This window comes from Lepus europaeus, unplaced genomic scaffold (assembly GCF_033115175.1).
Source record: "Lepus europaeus isolate LE1 unplaced genomic scaffold, mLepTim1.pri SCAFFOLD_29, whole genome shotgun sequence".
NCBI lineage: Eukaryota > Metazoa > Chordata > Mammalia > Lagomorpha > Leporidae > Lepus > Lepus europaeus.
The window spans coordinates 9,323,276-9,336,815 of record NW_026909167.1 but is presented as its reverse complement, the minus strand read 5'-3'; the positions used below and the strand labels follow the sequence as shown (position 1 = coordinate 9,336,815).

Genomic DNA, 13,540 nt, shown 5'->3' with positions numbered 1-13,540 from the left:
CCAAGACTTATAGAGCCAACAGTAGCAGTGAAAGAGCAGCAGGATACTGTAGAGACCTTACCCATATAAAGCTATGTATCAAGGAAAATCCAATAGTCTAACAGCAGAATTCTCAACAGAAACTCTACAGGTGATAAAAGAATGAAATGCTATATTCTAGATCTTGGAAGAAAATTTCTTATACTCTGAATTTCTGTTAAGATGAAATGAGGATCCTGGTAATTGGAGAAGTCCTCACTTTGTTAGATTATAGTTATATATAGTGGAAATAGTAGTAATGAATACTGGTAATGCAGCCTATATAAGGGCTTTAGTAGAATATGGAAAGTAATCCTACACATCTCATTTTGAAGTTGATGATTCTTACAGATTTTCTATCGCATTTGTGCAGGATCTAAAGCTTAATACCTTACATGCCTTTACTAGGGAAATAGAATTATGCTGATCTTCTTCCAGCTGACAGCAAGAGCTACAAATAGCGTAGAAGAGAATAAAAATTTTTCCTACAAAAAGAAAAATCATCACAATAAGAGAAAATGATGAAAAATTTAAAAACTAATGTTCTTGATTTCCCCTTCAACTAAATTAAATTAAATATTGGGTAGCTCTCAATAGTCTAATTTTTGCTCTGGATATACTTAGGGTATAACAAGACTGTAATAGGAACTAAAAACCTTTCTGGTTCAAGTATTTATATAAAGGCAACATTTCTTTAGGAAAAAGTATAAAAATTAAAATTTCATATGTAAAAATTATATACACAAGATTTTTTACAATAGAAATACTAATTTTTCCTAAATATAAAATTCTGCCATTTGGGAACTGTATAAAAATGTTTCATAAAAATTTCATATAAATTTCATCACATAATATTATTAATCCCAACATCAAAGCATAAGAATCAATGCAGATGAACTAAAGTATGATTGGATAAATATGTATAGCATGACAAAATTTATTAAGAAGAGTTTTTATAAGATTCAAATTATAGATGGAATATAAAAAATAGAAGATACTCAGACCAATTATAAGGAAAATACAAAAGAATCATCCTGAGAATGATAGGGCATCCATAATCTTGGACACATAGAGTGTGATTACTCTTATTAAATTCCAAAACGAGCTCATGATTTTGGTGAAGATACCTAGAAAAATTTAGAGAACTTTCAAGCATAAAATGTGAGTTGATGAGGATAATTCAGTGCAGAGAAAAACTGTAAACTAAATAAATGTCATGAGTTCTCTAACAATGATTTAGAAGTCCTGAATCAAATGTTCATTTTCAAGGTAAATGTAATTTAGCAAATCTGCATTCCTCAGTTGATATATTACAATATAAAATTATAGGTTGTAACCCTGAAAAATGATTCAGTATGGTTACAGAGGATGCCACTTCCCAGTGTTTGAACAACTAGCAACGTAGGTATCATATAAACTATTCAAGAACTAAAAGAAAATAAAAATGCTTTTATATTAGTTTTTGACTTCAAGGAGAGATGGGTTCCCATATTTTGATAAGTAAAGACTTTTCTAAAGAGTTAATGAAGATGAGTGTACACATGACACACTTTGTTTCTCAGGAATCAAAATCCCATTTCAAGATCTTCCAGAGACCTTGGAACTTAAGTCCTGCCATCTCAATGTGCAGGGCTGGAGGATCACTGAATGCAAGCCTGAGTATGCTCATTGCAACTTCAGGGCTTGGTTGGGGGTCTTCCCTGAAATTCATGATCTGACCCTTCTCTGTAATGCTGCCCCTCTACCTAGGTGGTTGTGGAAGAACTACCAGTATGTGCTGACCTTTCACTTTACCATCCAGGAAATTAATAAAGACAGCCACCTACTTCCCAATTTGTCTTTGGGCTTCCAGTTCTACAATGCTTTTTCCAGTGATCAGTTCATCTGTGGAGCACTCTGAGTTGGCTTTCTGGAGACAATATACTTCTCCCTAATTACACTTGCCAGACACAAGAAAAATCAGTTGCAATTATTGCTGGAAGTACAGCAGCATTTTCTGCTGAAATTGGAATGCTGTTGGAGCTCTACAAAATCCCACAGGTAAATGTGCTGTGAACTCTGCAGAGAGATATTTGAATCTCCCTCATTACCATTTTCTCACCTCTGATGAATGGGAAATGTGGAAGCCAACTATACACATCACACCATGGTTTAAAAGAGATACCCAGGAATGTCCAGCGTTGTGAAATTATTAACAGGTGAAAGGAGAGTAAGAAAGGGAGTGAGGGGTGGTTATGGAGATCTTTCACTCAGATTACTTTCTAGTGCCAATACATCCATCCAGGAATATTGTCTGCAGAACACTCAGAGCTCTGTGCCTCAAAAGAGCTATCCATATCATAGAGGAATCTTCTATCCTAGGATAGGGCTATCTACAGGGGTGTGCACAACCATATCTGGTTTTCCTTAAAGGCAACATTGAAAATTGGATCTCCTCAAAGATACTAACGAGTGATTGAGGTTGAGTAGTTAGAGTAGTGTTCATTGACTGTCTATCTAAATCTGACTTACATCTACCCAAGCAGATTTCTTCACAAGTCTAACAGCAAATGTTTCATTTGCAACTCTTCATATCACAAATTGTTTTTATTTGAGAAGTAGAAAACAAGGACAGCCAGAGACACTGAAATAGTTGGTTTACTCACTAAATATTCACCATAATGCTTGTTTAGCTGTATATTGCAGACTCTGAAATCTAGGAAATCAATCCAGGTCTCTTATTTTGGTATAAGGATCTTTTTTTTATTTTTATTTTTTTGACAGGCAGAGTTAGACAGTGAGAGAGAGAGACAGAGAGAAAGGTCTTCCTTCCGTTGGTTCACCCCCCCAAATGACTGCTACGACTGCACCGATCTGAAGCCAGGAGCCAGGTGCTTCCTCCTGGTCTCCCATGCAGGTGCAGGGCCCAAGGACCTGGGACATCCTTCACTGACTTCCTGGGCCACAGCTTGACTGGAAGAGGAGCAACTGGGACAGAATCCGGCACCCTAACCGGGACTAGAACCCGCGGTACTGGCGCCACAGGCGGAGGATTAGCCTAGTGAGTCACGGCGTCGGTGTAAGGTTTTTAATCTAATCAAGCCACCACTACTGCCTTCCAGGTTCTGTATTCCTGCCGAACACAGATCACAGTAGCATAGGAGAATGTGGGGCTTTAAAACTATTTTACCAAAAATCAAATATGGCAATTTATTGTGTTCTTCATAATAAATTGTTATGTTGTAAAGCTAAGTTAACTCCAAATTATTAAGAGAATAATGTACTAAAGATTTATTTCTCTGTTGGAGTTTATGTCCCATACTAGTTGCTGGAGGAGTAGGCTCTGGTCCACAAGTCTTACAGGGTGAGAATAAGGAAAAAACAACTACCTTAGTGATACTGCATCCAAAGTTCATGCATTCCCACTCAAGTCACTAAGAACACATAGGAATCTCATCCATTTTTAATGCTATGAATAAAGAATCCATTTCTTCTAAAAGTGGTTGACTTTGGGAATGTTTTTTCTGTGTGTAGAATGAGAGAACTGAATTATCTCCACAGCAGTCACCCTGTACCCAATAATTTTCTGCTCACATACTTCTCTTTAATAAATATCTTTCACCCTCCCCAACAGAGATAATTCCATATGCCACTGAAATGATAGTCATGATAATTATTTTTTTTGTTTCAGCTAACATATGGCCCATTTGATCCCATGCTAAATGACAAAGACCAGTTTCCATCTCTCTATCAGATGGCTATCAATAATAGTTCTCTAGTTTATGGAATGATCCCTTTGTTGCTGCATTTTGGCTGGACGTGGGTGGCACTCTTTGTATCTGAAGATACAAAAGGAGAGTGGTTTCTTCAAGATCTCAAAGCAGAGATGGTAAAAAAAAAGGTCTCTGTGTGGCTTTTGAAGTGAAACTCCCTGCTACTAAGAGAATGTTTGCATCAACTGATATCAGTTTCTTGACTAGGCTCAGAAGTTCATCTGCAAATGTCCATATACTATATGGAGAAGTAAGGAGCCTCATCAATGTGGGCATTGCAGGACCGTAGTTTTTAACCACAGGGAAGGTGTGGGTCATGGCAGCAAAGTGGGATATTGTCGTACATGAGACATACCACATGCTACATTCTTTGCATGGAGGCTTCTCATTTTCTCCCCACAGGGGAGAAATTCCTGGCTTCAAACATTTCCTAAAGACAGTGAGCCCTTCCCAATACCCAGAAGACTTCTACCTGAGTAAACTGTGGCTCCACATTTTTGACTGTTTACCTGCTGGGTCACTTTGTGGAAAAATTGGAGTGTGCCCACCAAATGCTTCCATTGAATTTTTCCCTGGAGACATTGACATGATGACCATATCTGACTCCAGTTATTTGGTCTACAATGCTGTGTATGCAGTTGCCCATGTCCTCCATAATATGCTTTTGGAGAAAGCAGAAACAGGATCCCCAGGAGATACAGCCCAGCCTATGCTTCTTCCCTGGCAGGTAAATATACCTCAGAACAGGACATGTATTGAGCACCTGATGGCATCTGATTGGTTTTATGTCAAGATCATTAAGATCCGGAATAATAGAAAATATTGTTTCATATCACCCTAGTTATTGATATCACTGTAATTATTATTTGTATTTGAAGAATTCTGACAATGGGCTAGGAATTCAAATTCTGTGATGACATTATCACAAGGATTTTAAAGATTTATGTTTTGCTTATTTGAAAGACAGAGTTACAGAGAGAAGAAGAGAGACAGATCAAGGCGGGGGGTGGAGAATCTTCCATCTGCTGATTCACTCCCCAAATGGCCCCAGTGGCTGGGGCTATGCCAGGCAAAAGCCAGGAGCTGGAGCTTCTTCTGGGTCTTCAATATGGATTCAGGGACCCAAGCACTAGTGCCATCGTCTGTTGTTTTCCCAGGCACATTAACAGGGCATTGGATCAGAACTGGAAAAGCCAGGTCTCAAACTGATGCCCATTGGGATGCCAGCATCACAGGTGGAAGCTTAATCTGCTATGCCCCTATAACAATATTTTCTATTGCAGGATGATATGCTGTAAAATATTCTAATACAACTAGTGACAAAGCATAAGAAGAAAAACTTGATTAAAACTATTCATTGGAATGCAGACAAAACCAGACCATATGGCCTGCAGACCATATCTTACAGCAACAACTTCATTTATATGTATATGTATGTGTGTATATACATACATATATACATACACACCGTGAACTATTCCCTCTATGAGAAATTTTTGGAGAAAATATAAATGGATTCTAGATAATACCTATATTGATTTTGAGAAATCCAGTGCTGTTAGGCATGACTACATTTAGAAAATCTGCAACCATCAGGGATCAAAGACTGACACTCCATTGTTAAATATAAGAACTCTGAGGATATACCTAAGGACAAGGTATGCCTCTTGGGTTACAGATTAACTAGTCTGGATTTTAGTCCTGTATATTTGAATCCATTACCTACTTATAAAATATATTTAGAATTTCCTGCCTGAACATAGAAGGGAAAAATAAATTTATCAAATTTGTTGAACCAAATGAATTTAAAGCCTGTATAAAAGAAAATAGGCATATGTAAAAATTCACATCATGAACAGTACTTCTCCATATAATTTCTATGCTTACATATAATAATAATCTTTCATATACCATTTGTACTTTGCTTGTATATTACTTAGAAAAGTAAGTGACTTTGTCAAGTGGTCTTTCAAAGATAAAGTATAGATTATTTGGGATTCATCTACTCCAATTTAATGAAGATATAATAATAGATATTTAAAGAATAAGACATTAATTTTATCCTGTAGCATATGTCATGAGGCCCAGAAGGTAAAGGAAAACACACATTAATAATATCCTATCATCAACAGATTTGAAATTTTGTTTTTGATTATACAGTACTCTGTAACAACAAAAGATATGCCTATTTTCTACAAAAAGCAATTCAAGGGTAGAGAGAGAGAAAAAAAACTCTGTTCATTATATTCAAGCTAAATTGATGCATAAAAATTATAACATATGGACATATATATCATAGAATTTTATAACTTTGGACCTACTTAAACTATCAGCAATATCTAGTTTTTAGAAAACATTTATTATGAAAATCTTTTCATGGATTTTCAATTAACCTATATGAAAGACACTAATATTTAATTCAATTATATTACATTTCAAATAGTATACACATATGCATATACCTGTTATACCACCACCATAATGAAGGTATTTAACATATAAATCCATGTTGTGCCCAAATGGAAGAATTAGGGTTAGTTTCCACAAAGTCTCAACTAAAGTTCCATGAAGGAGTTTGCCAAAGATCCCAAAAGTCACTCTCTAGGCCACACTCTACAATTTTTCTGATTGGAATAAATACTCTCTATTGGGTTTGTGAAGTAAAAACCATCTACGAATTGAACCCATGTGATGGTGACAAACCAAACAAAATGTAAGCCTCTATAAAAATCTAAAAATGTTAGGGAGGAGGAAAACGATTCCTTAGTACATATGCATTCCCTGCTACTCCTTTGAATTATCTCCCTCTTTCCAATTATGTTTGTCCTTCAGCTTCATCCATTTTTAAAGAAAATAAAATTTACTAACAGTGCTGGGGATGACATATCCTTTCATGAATCAAGAGACTATATGGCACAGTATGATGTCCAGAACATTGGAAATTTTCCTGGTGGTCTTCAATTGTTGGTTAAAATTGGAGAGTTTTCCTCCAAAGTCCACATGAACAAGTCTTGGTCATCAGTGAAGAGATGATAGAATGGCCTCTTGCATTCAAAGAGGTAAGATTCTGTATCAATGTTCAGCACATATTGGATGATCTGAATAGATTATTGAGACAAGATTAAATGTGACACTTTTAAACTAGGATATAATTCCCATTTCACACCTCAGATTCAAAATATATGGTATTATACATATTCTGAGCTAACATATATAGAAAGTGTAATTATATATATGCTACTGGTTTTTTTTTTTTGGTTGGGTCATACATATTCATACAACAACTGAGCAAAAGGAATACACGAAATTTATGAGTAGAGATCAAAATATAGACCTACAGATATTAAGTATGTTCTCCTTATATTCTGAAATCCTTAATCATATATGATGTAGGTACTCATTATTTTAATATACTATGAGCACAATTGAATTATGAGTTGATGTTATTACCTCTGTATATATTATTACAATTTTGATTTTTAATTGTGCATGCCATTCAGTCTTCAATATATGTTGTACATAAATCTCAAAGCTTTGAGCATTTCTGTCATCTTTTCACAACTGGACTATTCCAGACAATATTTTGTGTGATTTATATAACATCATTTTTTGCATCCCAAATGAGTTAGTAGTTTTCAGAATGTATGCTCTCTCTAAACTAAGAAGCCCAGAAGTAAAACAAAATCCATAGTTTACAACACAATATCATGATTTTTGCTTTGAGTGAATTTGAAAGTGTGTGTACATGTCTTATGCTTTTATAGACAATATAAAATCTTCTATACAAACACCAGTGAGAACATGATGAAAATACACTAAGACATTCAAGTGCTTTTAATCATTACAACATAGAAACCTTCACTGAAAATGTTTTGAATGAAATGGTTCAATAAGAGGGGACAAATACTCAGAATGAAGGTGGTGATCTATGAAATTAAAGTAATCAGGGCTGGTGCCATGGCTTACTTGGTTAATCTTCCTCCTGCAGTGCTGGCATCCCATAGGGGCACCAGGTTCTAGTCCCAGTTGCTCCTCTTCCAGTCCAGCTCTCTGCTGTGGCCTAGGAAGGCAGTGGAGGATGGCCTAAATGCTTGGGCCCCTGCACTTGCATGGGAGACCAGGAGGAAGCACCTAGCTCCTGGCTTCGGATTTGCGTAGCTCCGGCTGTAGCAGCCATTTGGGGGGTGAACCAATGGAAGGAAGACCTTTCTGTCTCTGTCTCTCTCACTGTCTAACTCTGTCAAATAAATAAAAAAGATAACATACTTTAAAAAAAAAAAGAAATTAATCAGGTACCTTCATAATATTTGGTAAAATGTTGATAAAGCAGGAAACTTGATCATAAAAACCTCTATTATATGTCTAAGTAATATCAGCACAATATGGGTTATGAGATGTACTGGCAACCTGAAATTGCATGTCAAGTTTCTGTTGTGAGGGGGGAAATATTGACATCCTGGCAAAGTAACTGATGATGTGCAAAATCATGACAAATGCTTCTCTTTTCTTCTCAGATTCCCAAATCTGTGTGTAGCCAGAGCTGTGTTCCTGGATTTAGAAAAGTGCCACAGGAAGGAAAACCTCTCTGCTGTTATACATGTGTTCTTTGTCCAGAGAGAGATATTTCTAATCATACAGGTAGAAAATACATAACTTCCCCCATTGAAAACTGCACTGCTTAACTGTTAAAAAAATAAAGGAAGCCAAAGATATTTTCAGTAGGATCATAGTGTATCACTGTTCTCAAAGCACACATTCACCCATTTTTTTCAATTAATCTATTTTATGATCACTACCTCCACTCCAATATATGTAGATTGTTTATTGGCAGTATTCAGCTTATTAAACTCAACTTTGGAAACGATGCTAGCAAACATCTGTCTTTAGAATCCAGTGAGAGATAGTACTAATTTGAGATCATCTATTAAACCATGCAAAAGTTTCATCATGAAATGAGAATATGTAATTATCAAGGTAATCAATGTGTCCCTAGAAGCCTGGAAACAAGCATTTTAACAAGAACTAGTGCACTCAAAGTACTAGAAAACATTTTATTTCTCTTGCACCATAAATGTAACATGATGCATTGTATTAAGTACATATAATTAATACTACAACTTTGTGTTTTTGTTGAAATAATGCAGTAAGGAAAAGAGACAAAATGAAAACCTGGAAATGCAACATCCTAAGAAAAGACAATTTGGTATCCCTAAGCTTCTTTTAAGCTTTTGTATTCAATAACTATTTAATGAATTATGTACCAAAAACCTAATTGTTGAAAAATGTAGAAACGTACTAGGCCTAATGAAAAAATATTTCCATTGTTCAAAATACAAGAAATAGACTTGTAATGTTTTAAATTCTCAAAAGTATCACTCAATTACCATCATCTTTGAACATAAACATTTGATTCAATCACTTCAGAGAGAGCAGAGGTATTTTTAGGTATGAAGATAATAAAAAAACTAATGACCTCCAGTATTGTTGCATAAGTGCCACCCCTAAAAACTGAATCAGACTCTTACAGCAGAAGTAGCCAAATGAATACTGATTTCTGTGTTTAAGTAAAATGTAATTGAAACAGAGACATTCCCATTAGTTGAGATGCAGTCTATGACTTCTTTCATGATATTATCACAGAAGTGAGATGTTTCAAGATTGCAGGCCTCAAGTTATTCTGATGTGTCACATTACAAAAAAAGTTAACAAGTCATCATGCTTTCAGTGATTAATGAGTGCAAAACTTAAAAAGTATAATTTAACTTGAATAAGTTAGTAAAAAAAATTTACTCCCAACATCATTGTATAAAACCAACACGACTGCATTCAAATCTGAATGTCTTCTAGTCAGACATAGCCTTTCAACATGTATATGGAAAAAATGACTAGAGGAATCTAGAGAAGTGAAAATGTAAAATGACAAAAGACTTGTTCTACTAGATATCAAGTAGTTTACAAAAAGAAAATTCTAGAAATTAGAATATGATTGATAGTAAGATGTCCTCGAAGGTCTAGGCAATTTATTTATCCAACTGAATAGGACTAAGGAAACCCTTAAATCTGATTACCCTAGATAAATATCCTAACTCAAGGGAATATGAGACTTCTCATGAAAAATATATTGCAGACAGTAGAGGAAAATATTGAGAGGATCCATGTCCTCTGAGATAAAACTGAGCCATAAGAAGGGTCCACCTATCACCCCATTTGCCAAAGTTGCTGTTTGAGTGGATGTGTTGATTGTATCTGAAGATGATCATTCTCCCTGAGTAAGGAGTGAATTAACATGCTTTAGTATGGCCTGATTTTACATCAGAGGCAGTCAGTACTCACAAAGGCATTGCGAAATTGTACTCACATTTTCCACAACAGGGGAAAAAATAAGAATTTGTGAAATTGAAACACTGAGTCTTTTCCACAGATGCAGAGCAGTGTATTCAGTGTTCAGAAGACGAGTACCCAAACAGTGAGAGAAATCGCTGCCTCTCCAAGCTGGTGACCTTCTTAGATTTTGAGGAATCCCTTGGGATGGCTCTGACCTGCATGGCCCTATGCTTCCCTGTCATCACAGCTGCAGTTTTGGGTGCCTTCATGAAGCATCGAGACACTCTCATAGTCAAGGCCAATAACCAGTCTCTCAGCTAGATCTTGCTCATCTCCCTCCTCCTGTGCTTCCTCTGTTCCTTACTCATATTGACCGTCCCAACACAGCCACTTGCATCCTCCAGCAAATAACATTTGGTCTTGTGTTCACAGTGGCTGTTTCTACCGTGCTGGCCACAACAATTATTGTGATTCTGGCCTTCAAGGTTCTGAAGCCTGGAAGAACAATGAGGCAGTTGCTGATATCAAGAGCTTCTAACTCTGTCATTCCTATCTGCTCCATGATCCAGCTGATTTTTTGTGGTATTTGGTTGGGAACCACTCCTCCTTTTATTGACAGAGATGCACACTCTGAGCATGGCCACATCATCATTATGTGCAACAAGGACTTGGTCACTGTCTTCTGCTGTGTCCTAGGATACCTGGGCACCTTGGCCATGGGGAGCTTCATCGTGGCTTTCCTATCCAGGAATCTTCCTGACACATTCAATGAAGCCAAGTTCCTGACATTCAGCATGCTGGTATTCTGCAGTGTCTGGGTCACCTTCCTCCCTGTCAACTACAGCACCAAGGGGAAGGTCATGGTGGCTGTGGAGGTCTTCTCTATCTTGGCCTCCAGTGTGGGGCTCCTGGGCTGCATATTTGTCCCCAAGTGCTACATTATTCGCATGAGACCTGAGATGAATACTTTAAAATATTTTAACAACAGAAAATGTTCTAAGATATTCTGAAGTTCTTTCTCAAGAGTATCTACCACACATTCAGAGTTTGTAACCAAAAACCCACATTAAAGTAGCACTCTGATACTATAAAGTAACTAAGTTAATTAAGCTTATTCTCCTAAAAATTTCATTGAATGTGGTAATTTAGTATTAACAATTTTATGACCACATCCCATATTACAGTATCTGAGTTTGGTTCCTGGCCCCTATTCCTGACCCAGCTGCTGAAAATATATACCCTAGGAGGCAATGATGATGGCTCAGGAATTGAGGCTTCCATAGCCTTGGAAGCTCATGGCCAGATCCTCAGGAGATCACTGAGGTCATAAATAAGAGTGCTAATTGTTAAATTAACAACCAAATTCATTGTGCACTTACCCCCCATATAGGACTTCTGGCTTTAATGAGTTGTACTATGAGAATTATCTTCAAAACTTGTTCTCAAACAGTACTTATATATATATATATATATGTATATATATATATATAAGTAAATATATATATTTACTTAGTATAGAGTTGGTCTTCTGTATATAAAGTTAAACTAAAAAATGAACCTTAATGAAGAATTGGATGGGAGAGGGAGTAGAAGGTAGGACAGGAGTAGTGGTGGGAGGGTGGGTATGAGGGAAAGAACCACTATATTCCTAAAGTTGTACCTATTAAATGTGCATTCATTAACTAAAAGCTTTAAAAAAAACTGTGTGAAATAAATGAAATGTGTTCTCTGTATGTACATTTTTAAAATTAAAAATATAGAATAAATATAAAATTCCTGCATTTGAAATCAAACAAACTTCACTCTTTAACTTAATAGAAAACCAAAAACAAAGACGAAATTGTCTAGAATGACACTGTGGGATGTTTCAAAACCATCATTAAAGTGAATCTTATCACAATGCAGAAATAGCAAAAGAAATTCAACTTGAGTGGGTGACAGAGAATATTATGCATAGATAGCTCTGAAAAGCAATGCCATTAAAATGGCCAGAAAAATCAACATGATTTCATTGAGTTGATAAACTTTTTTAATACAGATAGTAACCAACAATCTAGCTGTTTGCATACACTAAGTTACTGATACACTAATGAAAGTAATAAAATCAAAGAAAAATATAAAGTGATATTCATATCACTGTAAATTGTGATCACTTTGTTTGGAGCTGCATAGTTTGGTAGGGATAATTACAAATTACCAAACAAATATAAAGGAATTTAATGAAAACAGTGTAAAATTATATTTTAAAAACTATTACATATTATAGGAACTTACGAAAAGAAAATACCACTTTACAGAAGAATCCAAATGGAGAGATTCCCTCATGTAGAATGAAACAATGGAAAATTTCAACACCAGTGATAAATTTGGAGTTCCCTAAAAATTCCAAAATTTCAAAAAGTGTATGATTCAATAGCATGAAACAATCCATTTTTGTCAGACTGTTCAGATACTGTTTACAGGAAACATTCCAAGACAACTTAAAAAGTTTCAGAGGGCTGATAATCTTATAATGAAAAAAATAATCAAAGTGTCTACAGAATCATGATGTTAGGACCATGATTCTCTAAGAAACTGAAATTATATATAGGGAATAGTATTGAATTCAAAGGGAAAAGAATAAAGGGATGTAAATGTTATGATAAAATGATGTGGTAACTGTGAGCGAACAGAGCATTTTGGTAGGAACAATGAGCGTCAAGAAAATATGAGCCTAATTATTGAATAATTATCCATTAATATTTCAGGTAAAGTCATAAAAATTGCAGGAAATAAAATCCAGAAAATATCAGGACTCTGACAAAATTATCTCAAACAACACCAGCATCTAGAAACACACTATTGAAAATTTCAACATTAATGGGAAATATAATCACATAAAAATCCAAAAAGGGTAAAAAAAAAAAGCCCTTGTAAGAGTAAAAATGTACCATGGCCCTAGATGGCTCTAAAAGCTTCAAAGATAAAAATTGCTTGGGTTTCCTAAAAAAACTTTAGTGAATTGTCAACATAATGAAAGAGCCAACAAAAAGGCCACATGTTCACAATGCTAGCACTAGCAAACAATAGCCTTATTTTGATGGCAAAATAAGGTAATATTCATATATTCAAACACAAAGTAAAGATTAATTTTTTCTCATATTAAGGTATAGATTATATTGTGATTACTGTGAGTAGAACTTTTATTTTGTGTAGTAATCATAAAGTTTAAGCATGGGGACCACCATTGCACTGCAGCAGGCTAAACCACCACTTGCAATGCCAGCATCCCATATGGGCACTGGGTAGAGTCCTGACTGGTCTTCCAATCCACCTCCCTGTTAATGTGCCTGCAAAAGCAATGGAGTATGGTACAAGTGCTTGGTCCCCTGTTGTTTACCTTGGTGACCTCCAGGAAGCTCCTGGTTCCTGGCTTCAGCATGGCCCAGCCCCAGGATTTGCAGCTA

The 13,540-nt window shown here is 35.8% G+C and overlaps 1 protein-coding gene across 1 annotated transcript; it reads left to right on the top strand.

Annotated features, from left to right (window-relative positions):
* Positions 1 to 277: 277 nt before the first annotated feature.
* Positions 278 to 11,104, top strand: LOC133754829 (vomeronasal type-2 receptor 116-like). Its single transcript, XM_062185216.1, is given in 11 exon segments — positions 278 to 287; positions 1,581 to 1,895; positions 1,898 to 2,058; positions 3,689 to 3,901; positions 3,904 to 4,055; positions 4,173 to 4,497; positions 6,603 to 6,762; positions 6,765 to 6,829; positions 8,285 to 8,408; positions 10,192 to 10,458; positions 10,461 to 11,104. Coding segments are annotated over 11 exon segments (2,436 nt in total).
* Positions 11,105 to 13,540: the final 2,436 nt, after the last annotated feature.